This window comes from Rhinatrema bivittatum, chromosome 6 (genome assembly GCF_901001135.1).
Source record: "Rhinatrema bivittatum chromosome 6, aRhiBiv1.1, whole genome shotgun sequence".
NCBI classification, from domain to species: Eukaryota; Metazoa; Chordata; class Amphibia; order Gymnophiona; family Rhinatrematidae; genus Rhinatrema; species Rhinatrema bivittatum.
In genome coordinates, this window is record NC_042620.1 from 357,032,090 (window position 1) to 357,055,331 (window position 23,242).

General features: G+C 44.3%; 1 protein-coding gene across 1 annotated transcript in view; it reads right to left on the bottom strand.

Moving 5' to 3' along the window:
- Positions 1-23,242, bottom strand: part of THOC2 (THO complex 2) — a 780,683-nt gene that overhangs the window by 161,547 nt on the left and 595,894 nt on the right. The window contains exon 27 of the mRNA XM_029607862.1: positions 5,788-5,916. Within this exon, the coding sequence (XP_029463722.1) occupies positions 5,788-5,916 (129 nt within the window). The remainder of the gene's footprint in view (positions 1-5,787; positions 5,917-23,242) is intronic.

The following is a 23,242-nucleotide window of genomic DNA, read 5'->3' on the forward strand; positions in this document are numbered from 1 at the left end:
AATTAATAGCAGTGGCTATTCCCTACGTAAACTTGATTAATAGCCGTTAATGGACTTCTCCAAGAACTTATCCAAACCTTTTTTGAACCCAGCTACACTAACTGCACTAACCATATCCTTTGGCAACAAATTCCAGAGCTTTATTGTGCGTTGAGTGAAAAAGAATTTTCTCTGATTAGTTTTAAATGTAAGAACATAAGAAAATGCCATACTGGGTCAGACCAAGGGTCCATCAAGCCCAGCATCCTGTTTCCAACAGTGGCCAATCCAGGCCATAAGAACCTGGCAAGTACCCAAAAACTAAGTCTATTCCATGTTACCATTGCTAATGGCAGTGGCTATTCTCTATGGGGCGGATTTTCAGAGCCGTGCTCGCCTAAATCCGCCCAAAACCGGGCGGATTTAGGCGAGCAGGGCCCTGCGCGCCGGTAAGCCTATTTTACATAGGCCTACCGGCGCGCGCAGAGCCCCGGGACTCGCGTAAGTCCCGGGGTTCTCCGAGGGGGGCGTGTCGGGGGCGTGTCGGGGGCGGGCCCGGTCGTCGCAGCGTTTCGGGGGCGTGTCGGCAGCGTTTTGGGGGCGGGTAAGGGGGCGTGGCTACGGTCCGGGGCGGTCTGGGGGCGTGGCCGCGCCCTCCGTACCCGCCCCCAGGTCGCGGCCCGGCGCGCAAGAGGCCCTCTGGCGCGCGGGGATTTACGCCTCGACAAAGGTAAGGGGGGGGTTTAGACAGGGCCGGGCGGGTGGGTTAGGGAGGGGAAGGTGAGGGGAGGGCAAAGGAAAGTTCCCTCCGAGGCCGCTCCGATTTCGGAGCGGCCTTGGAGGGAACGGGGGTAGGCTGCGCGGCTCGGCGCGCGCCGGCTATACAAAATCCATAGCCTTGCGCGCGCCGATCCAGGTTTTTAGCAGATACGCGCGGCTCCGCGTGTATCTACTAAAATCCAGCGTACTTTTGTTTGCGCCTGGAGCGCAAACAAAAGTAGGCTATTCGCGCTCCTTTTAAAATCCGCTCCTAAGTGAACTTAATAGCAGGTAATGGACTTCTCCTCCAAGAACTTATCCAATCCTTTTTTAAACATCGCTATACTAATTGCACTAACCACATCCTCTGGCAACAAATTCCAGAGTTTAATTGTGCGTTGAGTAAAAAAGAACTTTCTCCAATTAGTTTTAAATGTGCCCCATGCTAACTTCATGGAGTGTCCCCTAGTCTTTCTACTATCCGAAAGAGTAAATAACCGATTCACATCTACCCGTTCTAGCCCTCTCATAATTTTAAACATCTCTATCATATCCCCCTTCAGCCATCTCTTCTCCAAGCTGAAAAGTCCTAACCTCTTTAGTCTTTCCTCATAGGGGAGCTGTTCCATTCCCCTTATCATTTTGGTAGCCCTTCTCTGTACCTTCTCCATCGCAATTATATTTTTTTTGAGATGCAGCGACCAGAATTGTACTCAGTATTCAAGGTGCGGTCTCACCATGGAGCGATACAGACACATTATGACATTTTCCGTTTTATTCACCATTCCCTTTCTAATAATTCCCAACATTCTGTTTGCTTTTTTGACTGCTGCAGCACACTGAACAGACGATTTCAATGTGTTATCCACTATGACGCCTAGATCTCTTTCTTGAGTTGTAGCACCTAATATGGAACCCAACACTGTGTAATTATAGCATGGGTTATTTTTCCCTATATGCATCACATTGCACTTATCCACATTAAATTTCATCTGCCATTTGGATGCCCAATTTTCCAGTCTCACAAGGTCTTCCTGCAATTTATCACAATCTGCTTGTGATTTAACTACTCTGAACAATTTTGTGTCATCTGCAAATTTGATTATCTCACTCGTCGTATTTCTTTCCAGATCATTTATAAATATATTGAAAAGTAAGGGTCCCAATACAGATCCCTGAGGCACTCCACTGTCCACTCTCTTCCACTGAGAAAATTTAATCCTACTCTCTGTTTCCTGTCTTTTAGCCAGTTTGCAATCCACGAAAGGACATCGCCACCTATCCCATGACTTTTTACTTTTCCTAGAAGCCTCTCATGAGGAACTTTGTCAAACGCCTTCTGAAAATCCAAGTATACTACATCTACCGGTTCACCTTTATCCACGTGTTTATTAACTCCTTCAAAAAACTGAAGCAGATTTATGAGGCAAGACTTGCCCTGGGTAAAGCCATGCTGACTTTGTTCCATTAAACCACGTCTTTCTATATGTTCTGTGATTTTGATGTTTAGAACACTTTCCACTATTTTTCCTGGCACTGAAGTCAGGCTAACTGGTCTGTAGTTTCCTGGATCGCCCCTGGAGCCCTTTTTAAATATTGGGGATACATTTGCTATCCTCCAGTCTTCAGATACAATGGATGATTCTAATGATATAATGTGTTACTTGCTAACTTCATGGAATGCCCCTTAGTCCTTCTATTATTTGAAAGTGTAAATAACAGATTCACATCTACTCGTTCAAGACCTCTCATGATCTTAAAGACCTCTATCATATCCCCCCTCTGCCGTCCTCTTCTCCAGGCTGAACAGCCCTAGCACCTCTTCAGCTTTTCCTCATAGGGGAGCTGTTCCATCCCCAATATAATTTTGGCTGCCCTTCTCTGTACCTTCTCCATCGCAACTATATCTTTTTTGAGATGCGTCGACCAGAATTGTACACAGTATTCAAGGTGCGGTCTCACCACGGAGCGATATAGAGGCATTATGACATTTTCCATTTTATTAACCATTCCGTTCCTAATAATTCCTAACAATCTGTTTGCTTTTTTGACTGCTGCAGCACACTGAGCCGACGATTTTAAAGTATTTATCCACTGTGATGCCTAGATCTTTTTCCTGGATGGTAGTTCCTAATATGGAACCTAACATCGTGTAACTACAGCAAGAGTTATTTTTCCCACGTGCAACACTTTGCACTTGTCCACATTAAATTTATCTGCCATTTGGATGCCCAATCACCAGTCTTGCAAGGTCCTCCTGTAATGTATCACAATCCGCTTGTGATGTAACTACTCTGAATAATTTTGTATCATCCGCAAATTTGATAACTTCACTCGTATTATTTCTTTCCAGATCCTTTATATATATATTGAAAAGCACCGATCCAAGTACAGATCCCTGAGGCACTCAACTGTTTACCCTTTTCCACTGAGAAAATAGACCATTTAATCCTACTCTCTGTTTCCTGTCTTTTAACCAGTTTGTAATCCACGAAAGGACATAGTCTCCTATCTCATGACTTTTTAGTTTTCTTAGAAGCCTTTCATGAGGAACCTTGTCAAACGCCTTCTGAAAATCCAAATACACTACATCTACCGATTCACCTTTATCCACATGTTTATTAAGCCCTTCAAAAAAAATGAAGCAGATTTGTTAGGCAAGACTTCCCTTGGGTAAATCCATGTTGACTGTGTTCCATTAAACCATGTCTTTCTACATGCTCTACGATTTTGATTTTGAGAATAGTTTCCACTATTTTTCCTGGCACTGAAGTCAGGCTCACTGGTCTATAGTTACCCGGATCGCCCCTGGTGCCTTTTTTAAATATTGGGGTTACACTGGCCACTCTCCAGTTTTCAGGTACAATGGATGATTTTTAATGATAGGTTACAAAATTTTACTAATAGGTCTGAAATTTCATTTTTTAGTTCTTTCAGTACCCTAGGATGCATACCATCTGGTCCAGATGATTTGCCACTCTTTAGTTTGTCAATCTGACCTACTACATCTTCCAGGTTCACAGTGATTTCGTTCAGTTCTTCTGACTCATCACCCCTGAAACCCATCTCAGGAACTGGTATCTCCCCAAAATCCTCATTAGTAAACACAGAAGCAAAGAATTCACTTGGTCTTTCTGCAATGGCCTTATCTTCCCTAAGAGCCCCTTTAACCCCTCAGTCATCTAATGGTCAAACCGACTCCCTCACAGGTTTCTTGCTTCGGAAATATTTTAAAAAGTTTTTATTATGAGTTTTTGCCTCTATGGCCGTGAGTCTAGGTATAGGCTCCATTATGGTGACTGGAAGAGTATGTCTAGCTGGGGGGGGGGGGGGGGGGGGGGGTTGTTTTTTTGTTTTTTTTTTATTATACACGCTCAACCTAGGTGCCCAAAAATAATGCATCCAACACTTAGGCATGTACACACTTAGGTGCCCAAAAAATAAGCACACAAAAAACACTTAAGTGCACAGTATCACTTGTGCGCAGAGGTAAGCGTGTGACCACTATGGTGTTGCTTAACAGGCGCATAACCTGGACGCACAGCTAGACACACAAGCCAGACTGACAATCCTGTAGAGGGCAGCCTTAGAAGGCACATGAAATGCTGTTGCGGCCTAATTTGCTGTGCACAGTGAAAAGCCTCGAAGGAGGCTGCTCAACCTGCTAAGCTACCCACATCCCTCGACCTCCCACAGAGTGGGATGATCATCAGACCGGCACGGCGAGCATGGAGACCGGGGAGGAGGAAGTCCTGCACAACATAAAACCTCCTTTTATTTCTCTGCATAATTTTTTTTTTTTAATTTACCGGAGTTCAGCCTTACCTGGTTAAGTACAGAAGCAGTCTCCGGCTGCAGGGGAAGTGTATGTGCCATCACCACCATGCTCGGCTTCCTGCAACCGCTGTCTTTCAACTGCTCAAACAGCTAAGTCCACAGCGGCTGAAAAATCATCTAACTAACCAAGGCACTCGTTTGAGGGACCACTGAAATCACCTCAGGAATTCTCAACTGTGGAAGGTACTATTTGGTATCACCGCGGGAGAGTGGGGCAAAGTTATTTCCTTAATTCTCCTTTTCTTTAAAATGAAGCAATCCTCAGTGGGGAACTGCACATCCACCATCTGCTGCAGATGGAGAATACTGGCAGGCTGTCACTGAAGGGATATATATATTGTGATGTCAGTTTGCTCAGTCTCCATCTGCTGGTAGAGGTGCATAACCCATTTGTTCTGGATTCATCTGATTCGATGCTAAGAAATCTCAGATTGACATACATTATATGCCTCACTTCACTATAAGCCTATTGAGAATGAGCAATATTTTACTTTTCATTCCTGTCCATGTTGTATGTTTGGAACAGTAAATAAGCCCAACATAGACAAAATTTAACAAAATAAATAGTGCTGCTATTCCAATCAGATTACATGTAAATCAGATCTAAACAATGACACTATTACAAGGGATTTTTTATGCTAAGATGATTTAATTAATTCAGACAAAATTCTGAATAATTTTATTGCGATGTATTTTTAGGTTCTATTGTTGTCTACAGCATAAAGCACAGCTCGACTAAACCATAGCTTCTTTTATGGAAATCAAAAAAATGGGAGAAAAACAAGACAAGTCTATGGTGAAGTGGTTATCAAATTAAAATAAGTCTGGTGTAAGCATGATGGTATGTACTGAAAGCATGCACATCTCTGAGCCAGAGGGTAAATTGAAAGGAAAAGCATCAAGTCAATTAGGTTGATTTTACCATATTTAAAATATAATGAAGTACTAAAATGCTATCCAGCTGTATCTTTTAAGTCTCTGGTGTTGCTATCTGCACACACAAATGGTAGCTGTAAATATTTTGCCTATGAGAGTTGCTAGTCTTAAACATAAGTAAAAAGCTTCACATCATTGAGCTTCAAAAGCACAAGATAAGCTAAACTGTCAGCAGATTACTTAGCGGTGTACCAAACATTTGAGGTGCAGTTTAAAATATAAGTTTGTACATAAGACCTGAATCATCATATGCTATAAATATGCGGCTTGTGGTACCTTTTCATATATGCCTTTATCACTGTGCCACCTCGTCACGGTCTCCAACATACAGCACAGAAACCTGCCGTACCGACTAGCTTCATTTTCAGTACAGCTTGCCACCGTGTAAATAATATCAGAAAAAACCTATGAGAAAAAGCAAATCATTAAATCCGGCAGTATAAGTTGGCCACTGAATTTCTACATTAATGTTCCCTTAATTTGATCAATACAATGGAAAACAAATCTCTTTATGAACAGCTGCTAAATTTCAGAATCAAAACACAAATGATATTTCCTTAAAATACAGTATGCATTGGTATTCAGATGCACAAGCAAACTTGCCATATATTACACAATATATATACAAATCTTCTGCTATTTAATCTTTAATCATAAGGACAAAGTATATTGATGTATTTATACAACTTATGACAAATCTTTATAAAAACAAGTTTTGTCGGCAGTATGAAATTCAATCTGTTAAAGTATCACTACAGGTGCCCATATTTCATTTAATGCATACAAGAGTGGAAAATATGTATTCAAATTTACACAGCACAGTGCAGATACTTGTATATTAACATTAAACAGACACCTATGAAACTTTATACAGGCACCTACAGCTGATCAAAGCCAGCACTGAGAATTATAAAAAGAGGATTTTATCACTCAGTAGAACCACTGAGAACGTGTGGCTATGTCACTTACAAGGAAAAAAAGCCAGTTTCATCTGATGAAAATAAATGTAATATCCTCAGAATCATTATAATATAATCAGGGACATAGCACAAATGAATCAAATGCTATTTACCTTGTCTAAACAAATGTAAGAAAGAATTCATCTTATGAGCAGCTTTAAGCTATAGTAATGCTAATGGGTTATCTGTGCATGCCTCCCCACCCACCACAGTGAGTGTGAATATATAGTCATAGGGCTAGCAAACATCAGTGCTCAAGAGTCTCCATCCTCTTAAAGGATCAAGGCAAAACTACCATAAAAAAATAAATCAAGATTAAGGGGTCAGGAAGTAGGTGGCAAGCCTGGGCCCTCCTTTGGGGAAAAACTGGTTCAAAAATGAAAGAAAAAAAAAAAAGGAGGGTGGGGGGAGTCAGAATTAGAGAACAAAAAGCAATGAGATGGAATTAAACAATTCTGGGGTTGGGGACAAGAAAAGGAGGTTGGAGGAAAGGCAGGGATAATTTTAGGAAAGAAGGGGGAGAGGGGTGAGGAAATCAAAGGGAGATATGGAGGAGAGAATAGTGCTGGGAGGTAAGAAGCATAAAAAGGAGATGAAAAGTGAGATGAGGAAAAAAAAAAGACAGTGTAAACATTAAGGAAGGGATTTAGGCTGGCGCAAAAGACGACAAAGAAAATATGAAGACAGGTTAGACAAAGACAGCCAGGATGACAGCAGAGCAGCAAGTAGGCTTCTTTTATGCTGTAGGTAAAAAAAAAAAATTGTGTGCGTTTGGGGGGGTGGTAGGAAGGGCAACAAACCACATTGCAGACCAAAACTGTGTCACACATTACGGAATATATCTAATTTCTGAAATCATCATTTGAATCAAGGTTCTTTATTGTTCTCATAGGAAAAAGGACAGGACCAAGAGGCCATTCCTAAGTTTCCTTCTGAAAACGGCGCTTTAAGAAGAAAGCATCCTGCTATAAGGTTTATTTTCTATGATGCTCTCTAAAGCAAAGCCTCAATTGCCTACCGCTGCTGACGGCCAGATTCTGGAGCAAAGTTCCCAAACTTCTGTGGCAATTACGAGGAACATATGCAAATCCAATAACGGAAAGAGGCTCTTAGCATGTCTTATATACCCATATAATTTATTTTGCTCTTTTTGCAGAAAAAATGGTGCTCATGATCGGTGCACTAGGTAGGGGAGGGAATCAAAGAGGAGAGGGAGAAGAGATCTCAGACAGGACAAGAGTAGGCTCAGGGAGCTGAGGGGGATAGTTTCATAAGCAAAAGGAGCATCTTGGATTAGAGGAGAAATCCAGGAACAAAAGAGTGGGAGGGAATGGAAGGAAAGATTCACTCTCATACCCCTCCACTTGATGTCTAACCAGTCACTCGCACCTGCACCAAACCCCCTCCCATTCCCTCACGCAATCTTACAAACAAACATCTTAAACTCCTACCCCCCACCACTCCCCACTCCCAACCCCCTTACTCCATGCCGATCCTTATGCTGAGCTAGATTTGCTGTCAGAACAGAGGCAGTTGCAACTTGCTCCTTTGCTACCCAAGGCTGGTGTGTCATGATTTGATCTTCATAGATCACCATTGTGCCATGCAGTCAAAGCGTGACAATGATACGGCCCAATATGTCATGCCATCACAGTGCTCCTCCTACCAACAAGCCTGCAATGTACAGGCCACTGTTGCCTCTTGTATCCAGCCCCACCAGCTTCTCACGATTCCACAGATTTTGCAGCCCTTGCCAAGGAAGATTGAGAAGAACCCTGCTTATAAGGGTCCTTAACATGGAACGTCAGTATACAAATCACAGAACATTCATCTCAGTTAGGATATGGGTAATATTTTGTGAAAAAAGTTTTGCATTATATCCTTTGCCACATCATTTAGTGTTAATACCAGAAAATATAACTGGTTTAAAGATATGTCATTGTTGAGCTGCTGTTTGCAGAAGATTCATGAAACTTAAGACTTACTTCTCTTCTGAAGAAAAGCGCATGCCATTCTTTACCTTCTCCAAAGCTACATATGAGGGCAGGTGACATCTGCTCCACTGCAAAGATGTTTTACTCAGATCTGCCTGAACTGATTATTGAAAAATGTTACCATTCTACAGCTTTGTTCCAAAACAAGATGACTTAATCAAGAGAGAGAGGTCTCACTAAATGTAGTGTCTATACATTAAGATGCTATAATATACTGACACTAGACAAAACAAGAGTTACAGGAACTGATAGATTTTCTTTATCCTGTAAAATGTTGATTTTATTCATAAATCCTCAAACTAGAGCAGGAGTGGCCAACTCCAATCCTTGAGAGCCACAAACAGGCCAAATTTTCAGGATATCTGTTGCGATCTGGCCCGTGGCTGGAGCCACGAGCCGCCTCTCACCTCCTTTTTCTCCTTTTCCACGATCCGGAGACTGCCAAAGTGCTCCTCATGTGGCTGGAGCCGTGCTCCTGCGGCCCATGCGGTCCGGTGACTGCAGACTGCCATCTCTCCCGACCCGTGGTAGGGAACCACCACCGCTGCTGTTCCTTCGTAGCAGGAGCTGCACTTGCGCAACTCCTGCACTCAGGGGACCACTGACTGCTTTCCTTCACGGTCCAGAGACCTCAGACGTTTCCTCTTACTTGCCCGGCAGCAGGGAACCGCCCGGATGCTGCCCTGCGGCTTGGGAGCCACCAACAGCCCTCCTATGTGGACAGGAGTCCGCCAACAGCATCCCCATGTGGCCCGGAGGCCACCAACCTTACCTCGAGCCCTCCGTGGGGAGAGGGCCATCATCCCTGGCCTTGCCTGGCAGCTGGAGCTGTCCTTGGTCCATCTTCAGTGGCCTAGATGCTGCCGCTCACCTCGAGACCTGTCCTGCGGCCTGGTTCCTGCTCCTGCTCTGCATCGCAGTGATGGCCGCTCTCCCCCTTCTTCCTAAGGGGCGAGGCCACGCCTCTCTTCTCATCAAAGGGCCAGTGAAGGAGTAGTCCACCTCTGATGTCATCAAGGGAGTTTCTCTTTAGCTCTATAAAAAGGGCCTGGCTTCACGACTCCCTTGCCTTTGCAAGGAGCCAGTCCTCCTTTGGACTTCTCTTCAACCCAGCTTCTCGTTGGCACTCTGTTCCATGTTCATCACTGGAATTCCAGGTCTATGTCTTCATCTTCGTACGGTCTCGTCTGACCCTGCGTCTTTGTCTTGTCAGTTCCAGTTGTTCTGATGTCTTCATTCTCCCCAGACATGATGATGTTTCATTCTTCAGATCTCCAGGTGCTCTTCATCTTGGCAGTGCAACACTTCAGATGATCCCGACTTTTATTCTTCCCAGCATCAGCGTCCATACTCTGAGTCCACTCGAGCTCAGCGCCGAGTCGCACTAAGAGCCCCTGGATCTTGAAGGCGTCCTTAGCCGGAACCCTGGTTTTATTTTTTTTTTAATGTATAAAGTTTTTTATTGGCATTTATAACATACAGAACATCGGCATTTATTCAATAATTCAGGTACATAATACTGTCATAGCCACAAGATTTCCCACAAACCTTGTGCCATTATGATACTAGAATGTTTAACCCATTGCCCTCCTTGTCTCCCCCCCCTCCCCCAATATATAGTAATGAATGAACAAGTAATGACTAGGAGATGGTAGCCTAAGCTTCCTGTTTTAGCATGTGCTTATATCATTTTCACCAAATGAGTCTTATCACGGCCAGAAATGTCTAATCTGGATGGAACAGGGCTATATACCATTTGGCATAACATTTAAAACAGTTCACATTTGAGAATGAAGTCAGACAAGTATATGCAAGTAAAAGCCACAGGGATGAAACGAACATTCAGAGAAAAAACAGACTGTATTATACTTGGGGTGTTAACTGCCAATGTATATAAGGCTGCCACACTTTATGAAACTTAGAGATGGTCCTATGTTTAGGCGCAGTAATTTCCCCTAGGGTATGTATGTGAACCATCTTTTGTTGCACCTCCTGTATAGTCGGTATGGTTGAGGCTTTCCACAGTCGGGCTATAACCCCTCTGGAATCCGTCACAACATATTTAATAAAAGCATTTTGAAGCTTGGATAAGTATGTGTTGTCCATGTTTAGCAGTGCTTGAGATGGAGTGAGTGAGATGTCACTGCCATATACTGTTGTCAGCCAAAGGGAAACAGACGCCCAAAAGGTTTGGATTTTAGGGCATAGCCACCACATATGAAAGAACGTGCCCGGTTCATGGCACCCCCTCCAACAGTGATCCGATATAGTAGGTTGCATCTTGTGTATTCTGACCGGAGTCAAATACCACCGGTATAACATTTTGTATCCATTTTCTATATGTGAAGAAGAGATAAGACCCTCCCCCAGTGAATGGCTGAGACGTTTCCAGTCTTCCACTGACCAATTTCCCTGAAGATCCTTTTCCCATGCTACAATGTGGGGTGTGTGTAAAGAAAGAACTCCCACTAGCATAGAATAAAGTCTGGAGACATGTTTATGTGCCTTAGCTGCTTACAGGCAGAGAGCTTCAAATGGAAGTATCCCTAGCGTAAGCTCTCCTTTCATCTGATTTCGAAGAACAAAGTTCTTAATTTGTAGGTAAAAATAATAGTCTGTCATCAAGATTATATCGTTCACTGAGGGTGTGAAAAGATATCAGCCCCCCTGGTTCCCATATATGCGAGATCCGAAATATTCCCTTTGCTGTCCATTTCTTAGAGGCTAATGATTGTGCTGCATAACTAAAGGATTGGTGGTGAAAAAGGTGTGTGCTATGAAAATATTGTCAGTGACAAACAAGCATGACCCTCCATTTGTTCCATACAGCTAATGTGGCCTGTACAGACTCAGGTAAATGGACCGTGGGGTTCCAGGTGGATCGTTTTTGCCATAGAATAGCCGATAATGGGAAACTACCCACGGTTTCGGTGATTGAACATTATTCCACTCCACAGCTGCCTTAAGATGCGCTGCACCATAATATCCCAGGAGGTTTGGCATTCCCAACCCTCCCTGTGATTTGGGGAGATATAAAGTCTGTTTCCTAACCCCGGGTTTCCGGGCTTTCCACAAAAATTTAAATAATCTTCCCTGTCACTTGTCAATTAGTTTTGTGGGTACTAAGATAGGTAACGTTAGCAGCAAATATAAAATCCTAGGCAGGACATTCATTTTCAGGTTAGCTAAGCGCCCTAGCCACGAAATGTGGTAGCGATCCCATTCTTCCAAGTCTTTATAAATTTTTGCTAACAGGGGTGGGTAATTCAACTGAAAGAGATCCTTATGTTCAATATAGATCCCCAGATACTTAATTTTCTCCTTAGCCCATTTAAAGGGATGAGATTTCTTGATTTGATCAACCATAGACTGTGGGACTGAGACATTCAGTAGTTCAGATTTTCCCAATTTATTTTAAAACCCGAAGCTCTGCTAAAGGTCGATATTTCTTCCGTAAGGGCTACTAAGGAGTGGGACGGGTTAGTTATAGTAAAGAGGATATCGTCTGCGAATAAGGATAGTTTGGACTAGAACGATCCCACCCCAACCCCTTGAATGTTATAATTGTCCCTAATGTGATGTGTGAAAGGTTCCAGAAAAATGGCAAAAAGTAATGGTGAGAGTAGGCAGCCATGACGTGTACCCCTGCCCACCGGAAACGGTTGAGAGTACCCTCCATTAATCTTTAAACACGCTTTCGGGGCCTCATACATTTTGTGAATCCACCTGATATAGCGCTCTCCAAATTGGAAAGCTCTCATAGTTTGGAATAAAAATGGCCAATGAACATAATCAAATGCTTTTTCAGCATCGATCGCTAGGAGTAGCAATGGGGTATCATGACTACGAGCCCATCTCATAAGGTCTACTATTTTCCGAACATTATCGGATGCCATTCTGCCCGGTATGAAGCCCGATTGGTCAGAGTGAATTAATTGGGGAAGTAAGCTATTGATTCTATTTGTCAAAATTTTTGCCAATATCTTCATATCTAAATTGATAAGAGAAATTGGCCTGTAGGATCCACATATAGTAGGATCTCTCCCCGGCTTAGCCAAGATAGTGACCCCCTTTAGGTTAGCAGATGAAGAAAGAGATATGGGTCCTTGCAGAGCATTAAAAAGGTTTACAAATAAAGGTGTCACCGACCCAGTGAATTTTTTTTATAAAAGGCAGCTGTTAGGCCATCCAAGCCCGGGGACTTCCCCATCTTTAGGTTTTTTATGGCCCAAGTAACCTCCACCGGAGATATGTCCCGATCCAGAAATTCTTGGTCATCAGGTAAGATGACAGGGAGATGAGATTGAGATAGATACTCATCAATCCCTGAAGCCGCAATAGATTGATCAGTAGCATACAGTTCTGAATAGAAACGTATAAACCGTTGCCGTATGTCAGCATTGGAAGTCAACATCTCCCCGTGTTCATTCTTCAATTTAACGATGTTATTTTGAGTATGGTAGCATTTCAATTTCCTAGCTATTTGACGGCCCGCCTTTGTTTCCCCCCTCATAATACAGTTGTTTAGTAATTGTAAGTTTATGGGCAATTTGGGCTGCTTCTAAGGTTTCTAAATGAGACCACAATCGATCCATTTCAGCCAGAAGTGTGGCGTCTCCGGAACTTTGATGTCTAAGTCCAATTTGATGTAATAATTGTAAAGTGTCTAATTTATCCTTAGTGCGGAGTTTTTTTTAAGTAAGTTCCCCGAGCAATACATTTTCCCCGCAACTCAGCCTTTAAATAATCCCACAATGTCATAGGAGAAATCGCTTCCTTATCATTAAAATCCAAATATTCCTTTATGTCAGCTTGAATTTGCAGGACAAAGGCATCATCATCAAGTAAACTCTCGTCTAGTTTCCAAAATTGTTGGCCCTTATCATAGGAGCTCAGATCTAATTGGAATGAAATCAGGCCATGGTCAGACCAGGTTATTGAGTCAATTTGTGGATCCTTCACCTGATTAATACAACTTTTAGCTATAAGAAAGAAATCAATCCTGGAATAGGTCTGATGTGCTCTCGAGTAAAAGGAGTAATGCCTGCCTTTGGGATTCCATATACGCCATGCATCTACTAAATCCAAATGTGACAAAGGATTTAAAAAGCTCACGATCATGTCTCGAGGTATTTGTGGTACCCCGTGAGTTATCAAGGTGGGGGTTTAAAATAAGATTAAAATCACGACCCACTATTATAGATCCTTCAGCATATTTGTCTATTAAGTGGCTGAGGCGGCTTAAATAAGTACCTTGCCCGTCATTGGGTACATATACATTTACTAAAGTATATTTTTCCCCTCCTATTGCAATAATGAGAATGAGATAACGGCTAGGGGTGTGCATTTGTTTTCGCCGTATTGGCGATCCGTAACGTATATTGCACTATTCGTAGTATTCGTGGGGAAGCGAAACGTATTGCGATTCCCCACGAATACACGAATCTTCGCCGAATTATACGGCCACCTAAATAAAAATTTAAACAAAACCCCCCACCCTACTGAACCCCCCCAAGACTTACCAAAACTCCCTGGTGGTCCAGCGGGGGTCCGGGAGCAACCTCCTGCACGCCGGCCGTCCGATGCCAGTACTCAAAATGGCGCCGATCGCCTTTGCCCTCACTATGTCACAGGTACCGATCTCGGTAGGAGCACAAGATGGCGCCAATGGACTTTTGGCAAGTCTTGTGGGGGTCAGGAGGCCCCCAAGCTGGCCAAAAGTCCCTGGGGGTCCAACGGGGGTCCCGGAGCAACCTCCTGCACTCTGGCCGTCCGATGCCAGTACTCGGCGCCGATAGCCTTTGCCCATACTATGTCACAGGGGCTACCGGTGCCATTGGTCAGCCCCTGTCACATGGTAGGAGCACAAGATGGCGCCGATGACCATGTGACAGGGGCTGACCAATGGCACCGGTAGCCCCTGTGACAAAGGCTATCGGCACCATGAGGAAACCAGCACCGAGGGTGTGAGTGCAGGGGGTGGCTCCCGGACCCCGCGCTGGACCACCAGGGAGTTTTTGGTAAGTCTTGAGGGGTTCAGGAGGGTGGGGGGGGGTTTGTTTAAATTTTTATTTAGGTGGCCATATAATTCGGCGAAGACTCGTGTATTCGTGGGGAATCGCGATACGTTTCGCTTCCCTACGAATACTACGAATAGTGCAATATACTTTGCGGATCGCCAATACGGCGAAAACGAATGCACACCCCTAGCCATTATCTCATTCTCATTATTGCAATAGGAGGGGAAAAATATACTTTAGTAAATGTATATGTACCCAATGACGGGCAAGGTACTTATTTAAGGGGGGGGGGTCAGGAGGGTGGGGGGTTGTAGTTAATTTTAATTTTAGTTGGGACACGAATAGAAATCGCCGTATTAACGCATTGGGGCGCCATATGGCCGAATGCAATGTATCTGCTCCCCGACGATTCCGAATCACGAATGCAACGTATGGCGTCCCTCTGCACATCCCTAATAATGGCCTTCTGGATCAGTATACTGGGCAATCTCCTCAAACATCACATTTTTGGTAATTAAAATTCCCACTCCCAAATATTTATGAGATAAAGGTAGTGCAAACCAATATTGTGCAGGGAAAGATGGATGTTTGAGAAGGCTTTCATGGCGCCTCAAAGTTTGATGGCTATTCAATTCTGAGAATAAGCAGTGCCTTTTGTAGGGAGAGTTTAATCCCTTTACATTAAGGGATAAAAAAGTCAATACCACCATTTATATGCATATATATGTGCCCAGCCCGGTAGCTGTGATTGATCATTATCCCTGGTACAAAACTGCTCTAGAATTCCATAGTTAGACTTCGTATATTCAATAAGAGCATGAAACTTTGCCCTAATATGATTACCATTATGCTGTGTGTGAGTTCCCCCCCAACCCCTTCCCCCCTCCCGCTTTACCTTTACCAACAACATCCAGCTTGCCTCAAGAAAGGAGGAGTCTGCCATCACAATGGGGTAGATTTTAAAAGAAGCGCGATCAGCCTACTTTTGCTTGCGCATCAGACTCAAGCAAAAGTACGCTGGATTTTAGTAGATACGCGCGGAGCCGCGCGTATCCACTAAAATCCTGGATCGGCGCGCGCAAGGCTATAGATTTTGTATAGCCTGCGCGCACCGAGCCGCGCTGCCTCCCCCCGTTCCCTCCAAGGCCGCTCCGAAATCGGAGCGGCCTCGGAGGGAACTTTCCTTTGCCCTCCCCTCACCTTCCCCTCCCTTCCCCTACCTAACCCACCCACCCGGCCCTGTCTACACCCCCCCCCTTACCTTTGTCGGGGGATTTACGCCTCCCGGAGGGAGACGTAAATCCCCGCGCGCCAGCGGGCCTGCTGCGCGCCGGGCCGCGACCTGGGGGCGGGTACGGAGGGCGCGGCCACGCCCCCGGGCCGTAGCCACGCCCCGTACCCGCCCCCAAAACGCTGCCGACATGCCCCCGGAACGCCGCGACGACCGGGCCCGCCCCCCGACACGCCCCCGACACGCCCCCCTCCGAGAACCCCGGGACTTACGTGAGTCCCGGGGCTCTGCGCGCGCCGGGAGGCCTATGTAAAATAGGCTTCCCGGCGCGCAGGGCCCTGCTCGCCTAAATCCGCCCGGTTTTGGGCGGATTTAGGCGAGCAGGGCTCTGAAAATCTACCCCAATATGTCTGCATCATGGCCTCCAACCATGAAGTAGTAAGATATAATCCTGTCAACCAGAACAAAGTAACCCTGAAATGTAATCATATAACATAAAACTGTCATATAACCATTCTTGGAATAGTAAAGTAATAAGTCCAGTTTTACAGCTGAAATTCTGACCGACCATCAGGTCTTTAGCCAGGGAAAAAACACAGACTGCTGAGCAAGAAAACCTGAAACACTTTCAGAAACTCAAGTATCTTCATGTTGTAGTTTAGTGGTATCCGTATTCCGTCTCAGACGCTTATCACCTCTAGTCACCCTCTGCCATCGCGGATAATCCTCTCTGCGGCTATTGATTTTTGGCTCCATCTGTAACTGTTCAAAGCCCACATAGCCTGCAGAGTGCAGTATTTTCGCGGCTTCCGTCAGTGTTTTTATTCTATGATTTTCACCTTTCAATGAGAAACTCATCCCAAAAGGGAAGAGCCAGCGATATCGAACATTATCCGCCTGTAGGGAATCCGTTAAGGGTTTCAGCTCTTGTCGTCTCCGAATAATGATGGGCGAAAGGTCCGCAAAAATCATAATGGCCGTTCCCTGCCAAGTCCACGTGGCCTGTTTCCGTGCTATCACTGCCAGCTGATCCTTTTGAGCGAAATCGTGAAAGCAGGCCAGGATATCCTTCGGCTTGTTAGCTATACGAGGCCCCATAACTCTATGGGCTCTGTCGATCTTCAATTCCCTTTCTAGGTTGTCATCGCTCTGAGTCGCCGCTGACGCCAGTAACATGTCTTGGTTCTCTGGTGTCTCTGGGACCCCCCGAAATCTTAAATTTTGGCGCCGCGAGCGGTTCTCTAAATCTTCTAATTTATCATTGAGCCTCTCCAGTTCAGAGTTAATGTGGCACGAGTGGCCTTTATATATTCGCAGTTCGCGTCCACACGTGTTTCAATTTCAAAAATCCGACGACCGTGCTCCGCTAGCTCCCCTTTCAACTCCTCGATGGATTGCATAATATCTTGCGTATTGTTCGCTATTTCGGCTTTGAGATCCAGAAACCATGTTCTCATCTCTGATTTTGTTGGAAGGTCCCCGCCATCAGTATGGGCGGCCAGAGTTTCGGCGCCTTCAGCATCTGGTGGCGCAGTTTCGTCCTCCGCCATCATGTCTGCTGCCGGTCTCCCGTCCTCATCTGATTTTTGGTAAGAATATTTCTTGAAGTCTACTTGTTTTCGTCTCATAGACATCTTTACCAAAAGAGGACGTGTTCCGATCCGTGGAGGAAGAAATAAGAACATGGATGGTTTTGATTTTTAGGGATTGTTTTAGTGGTTGGAGGAGCTCTCGGTTTATGCAGCCATCCCCTGTGGTGACGTCACTTCCTCCTCCGGAACCCTGGTTTTAATCTGCAAGCTTCAGGCATGGATCCTGAAGTCTTCTCCTAATCCTGAATCCGTCCAGATCTTCGGAGCCTCTTGCACCTGCCTCCGCCTTGATATGAACTCTGCTTATCCTGTCCGTCCTGGCGTGTCCGCCTTGCCTTGATTGGCTGGGTGGGTGCATCTCTGTTCAGGCCTCGCTGGAGTCTTCATGTTTTCTTCCTGGATCTTCAAGCAACCTGGCTTGGGAGACCTCAGATCAAGATCCACGACCTGCCTTGCTTGGTAGTGTAGGGCACGTGAGAACCTGGTCCGCGACCTGCCTTGATTGGTAGTGTAGGGCACATGATGTGGTAGTACCACTTCAGAATTCCACCGGATAACTTCATTCCTTGTGACTCTGTCGGAGTCCTCCGTATACCAAGACTCGCCTTAGCCTACAATACTTTGTCCCTTCATTGGATACCTTGAGTCTCATCTCATCCCTTCAAGTCTCTGTGAAGCCCTCACGTATCCTGAGTCTTCGTCGTCATTTGATGTCTTCGTATGATGTCTTCGCCCTTCAGCCACTGTCCGTCCTGTCGCATTTGCTGCTCCCGTGCGGCAGGTCTGAAAGGGCTATCGAGTGGCCAGAGGGCTACTCCAGAGACCAACATTGCATTGCTGGGTCTCTTCTATGTGATCAGGTTCGGCAGTGGCCAGGGTTCAGCATTCCTGGATCTTCAGCCCGTGCTTTGACACTCCTTGCCTGCCACGGCGCTTACCGGAGCTGCTCTGTGGCTGTGTCGTGGTCCAAGGGTACACGAAATTCGAGAGATGGGACCGCCTGCAGCGTTCCCACAACAATATCCACAATGAATATACCTGAGCTAGATTTCCATACAATGGAGGCAGTGCATGCAAATCTATCTCATGCATCTTCATTGTGGATATCCTGAAAATCTGGTCAGTTTGTGACTCTTGAGGACAGAGTTGGCCATCTCTGAACTAGAGCATCATTACTAACCAGTATGGCAATTCCACACTTCTGTTCCTTAATTCTTAAGGAACTGTGAGTGAAATGGCTCTGTGACGGAAATTTGTCTTTTTTTTTTTTTTTGTGGGTCTGGCCGTTTCTTTCTGCTTCTTTGGGCTTTCAGTTCAATCAAAACCAAGGGCTGGAATGTATACGGGGAGTGTTCCCCCTCTTTTATATCACCTTCCAAATTATTTTACTCCAGTTCTGCAGCAACAGTCCTTGGCTAGGGACTATGCATCAGGGCTACTTTCAAGGCTTTGGGACCATGAACACTAATGCCAGCCAGTAGGTGTCACCATTATACAATATTTGGGACTCCTCAGGGACTGTGACTTCCACATCTGTAGCATCCCTAGCGCCATCCGACCCAAGAAATGAAAGACCTGGGCTGGGAATCGCATCTAAGTCCCCCATGTAACACTGCCACTGAACCACAGAATGGCACTAGGAAATTAATGTTTTTTAATTTGTTTTCTTGCAGATTCAGAACATAGAAGTTATGCTTAGACACCTTACCGTACAGATGCTGAATTTACAAAGAAAGAGAGACAGTGGGTATAAACTGCACCAAAACTGTCTGATAACCAGAGCCTATTTCTATGAAGAAAACAGCATCTGCACAATTAGGCATCATTCCACAAGTTATATTTTCTCAAGCCTGACAAAATATGGGCTTTTGGAAGGTAGCATTGCAGGGCAATTCTTTCCCCTGCAATGCTACCTTACCCATAATATATACACACTGCATTAGAGTATTATTTTATTGAAACACTACTGTTCCACATACATGCTGCAGTTTTTGATAGAGGTAAATGTGACTTAACAGCCACATAATTTCCCAATTAAAGCCTAGGCTTTGGAATGAGGTGGCCCACGCACAGAATCGCTGTGGGAGATCCGGGGCAGACAGGCAGAGGCTATTCAGTGGCAGCAGCAGTGAGACACAGCCACATCCTGCAGCTCTGGGCCTGACTGCTGCAGTCGGGACAGACATCAGTGGAGAAGGGCCTGAGACGCCACTGCTTTCCTCCTCCTGCCGCTGATCTCTGTTGGGGGGAAAACAAAGTTAGAGCAAGTGGGGGATAGGGATAGAAGAGATGTGGGGACAGAAGGCAGGGGAAAGTGAAATTGGTGGGGGATAGAGGGACAGAGAGAAGGGTGAGGCGGGGCAGAGCATGATTGGCTTGCTTCTCCTCAGGCCCCACCCCAACCAAAACAGTGTTCTGCTGCTCCTGAACTAAACCCCTTACACAATGCGGGGGGAAAGAATACACTCTTGTGGATTTAATATTTTATCACAAAGAAACAAGACAGTAGAACAGGAGGGAAGGAGGTGAGCCTGGAGCAGACAGCAAAGGGGGATCATTTTGGGAAGGTTAGGAGGGGCTAAGTGGAGAATTATTGGAGACTGATGGGGTTGGGAAATAAGAGAGGATCGGCTTTGTGAGAAAGAATGGATTAGCGCCAGTTTTTTGGGGGATCAATAAAACCTATGATATATTTCAACAGCACAGGTTTAAATATTTCCAATAGGTTTATATTGATATCGTTCTAATGCAATAAACTTGACAAATGTATTTGTTAATTTTCTCAAATTTGTCCTACACATATGATGTAATATTGAATCAATATAAGTGTGTATAATTACTGTATATATTCTTTGCGTCGCTTAAGAAGTACAGCACAGTATTGTGAAATTAATTTATGTGAATGGTGATATATTCAGCATACATTAATTGCGTCTTATGTAGTATGGCATGGTGCTTGGTTAAAAAGGTGTCCATGTATAGTTAGATATTTGTAATTTATAAGTGCACTTTCATTTTATAAAATTTACAAAAATATGTATTTTAATTAATAAATACATAACACTGGGGGGGCGCTCTTGCGCGGTGCACAAAATGGCTGCCAGAGTCTGAAGCTCTGAGAGACCTCACTCCTATTTACGGAAAAAAAACCTGACCGGAGATCTTCTCCACCACTTTGACCCTCTTGAGTGTACCTAATTATGGCTTCATCGAAAACGGGGAAGATAGAATCTGCCTTTGCTGCGGCAACCGGAACAAAACGAGCCAAACAGGATCCCCCGTCACCCGATAAGGCCCCGCAATCTAAAGGTATGGCGTCGGCAGAAATAGTGCTTGTCGAATTGAAACAACTAAAAGACTTGATCCAAGTACATATTGATACCACATCTGCTGTCAGAAGTGATTTGCAATCACTGACCACTCGAAAGGATGGCTTTCAATCACGGTTGGAAGATGCTGAATCACAAGTTTCATTCCTACTTATCACAACTGCGCCACTTCCTCATTTAACAAAAGAAGTGGAGCAACTTTGACAGGATGTGGAAGACCTATCTAACAGAAACTGCCGTAATAATATTAGAATTCTGGGGATACCTGAAGGAGCAGAAGGTAATGATATATTTCAATTCCTTCATCAAATGATTCCTTCCAGCTTGCAACTTAAATTTGATCAACCTTTTGAACTGGAAAGGGCTCATAGAATTCCATCGTGACCTCTCAAAAACTCCAAATACCCCAGACCTATTTTTAAGGTGCTGAGATACCCCCATGTTCTACTGATTTTTGCGGCAGCTAGAAGCAAAGCGCCCCTTACTTTTCAATGTCATTCCTTCTAATTGTCCCCGACCTCGCGAAAACCATGGCGGCGAAGCGAAAGGTTTTCTTAGCGCTGAGACCCTGTCTACAATCCCTGGGGGCGAAGTATGGTCTGCTTTACCTGGCACAAATGAGGGTCACTTGCCACAATCAAACTAAGTTGTTTCATAGTCCACGAGAATTCCTGCACTCTTCAGCAAGCTACAAATATGATCACTTGATTGCCAAATGGATTATGCACAATAACTTTCTAGACTGCCTGGACACAATCCAGGCTGCTCTTAATATCCCTAGTATACCTTGACTACATGTCAGGGTTATACAAGAGACCTTACTCTATCACTTGGTCTCCCAATAAGTGTTTTTTTTTTTCTGGCATGATATTCTTTGGACTCTGAGTCAATGGAGAAGATACTCCCAATTTCATTTTTCTTTTTTTCTTTTTCTAACAAAATCTAAGTCCATTTTTTTTTTCCTTTCAAGCATAGAATATATGGCTCCTTGCTTTGGAGTGAGTGACTTGGGAAGCCTTTGGTCTGCCCTGAGGCTCTTTATATTTCTCTATTTTGGCAACCAATGCCCTGGCATGGCTAAGCCTTGCACTGTGGTGTTCCTTTTCCGCAAATTTGAAACCCTGAGGTATATTTCAGTTTCTCCCCTTGTTCTGGAAACAGTTTTTTCTTTTTCTCTCTTATTCTGGATCTCCTTTCTATTTATTACTAGCTCAATACTTTTCAGTGGAAATCAAGACCAACCAGGATGAAATTCCAATCTCTTTTTTCACTCATGGCGTCAAACATTACTTCATTCAAGATTGGTTCATTAAACGTTAATGGTTTCTCACACCCTATTAAACACAAAAAGATTCTGACCTACTTACAATCTCTACAAGCGGATATAGCTCTCATCCAGGAGACCCACCTCTCTTCTTCTGAAGCACTTAAGCTTCAACAGCAATGGGTAGGGCAAGTTTTTTCCAGCCCTGCCGTGCAACAAAAAAAGAGGTACGGCTACATTAATTCACAAAAGAGTGGATGCGATGGTCACACATCACTCTACTGATATTGAAGGCAGATGGAACCTTATTCAAGTCTCAATACACAATGAGCTCTTTACTGTGCTCAATATATATGCACCAAATGTTGATACTCCAGAATTTTTTCAGACTGTTTGCACAGCTGCTAGCAGTGGATTCCTCTCAATGTATTGTCGGTGGGGATTTCAACCAACCAATGGACCCTGTACTAGACAAAAAACAGATGCTCGTCTAACCATATCAAAATCCACTCGAACCTTACAACACCTTGCTACTACATTTGGCCTCTCCGACCCTTGGCGTTTATTGAATCCCACAGGAAAAGATTATACTTTTTATTCTTCTCCACATTCATCCTATTCGTGTATAGACTTTTTCCTAACCTCAAATACGATGGTTTCTAAAGTCATCTCTGCAACGATTTGCCCCATCCTGATATCGGATCATGCAGCAGTTACTCTCAGGTGTAGAGTATCCACTCCATTTACCATAGACAGACAATGGCGTTTCAAACTCTACGCTCCTCGCTGAACCTGCCTTTTCAGACCTGGTGAAACAAAAAGTTTCTGAATATTTTCATTTTAACGCACCTCAGAAGTATCAGCTACTTCTTTTTGGGAAGCGTTCAAAGCTACAATACGCGGAGATATGATTAGCTTCTCAATCTGTCGGCACAAATCTCAAAAGGCAGATTTGCTTGCCCTCCAACAAAAAGTTACTTCTCTTGAACAGGAACATATCGCATCTCCTTCTCACTCCTCATTGACTGCTCTGGTCAAAGCCCAGTACCAATACAATCAACTCCTCAGCTCCCAAGTCAATCTCCATATCTTTCAATCCAAAGCACAATATTATGCTGGCAACAATAAATGTGGTCATCTACTATCCTCATACCTTGAAAAAAAGACTGACAAAACACACAGTCTAGATCCTCTCTCCTTCCAATGAGATGTTGACTAAAGATGCTGATATCTTGCAAGCATTCCAGGATTTTTATGCTTTTTATATCAATCAGAAGTACCGTTATCACAAACATCGATACACGATTTTTTCGCTACTATATCCCATCATTCCTTAGCGCCT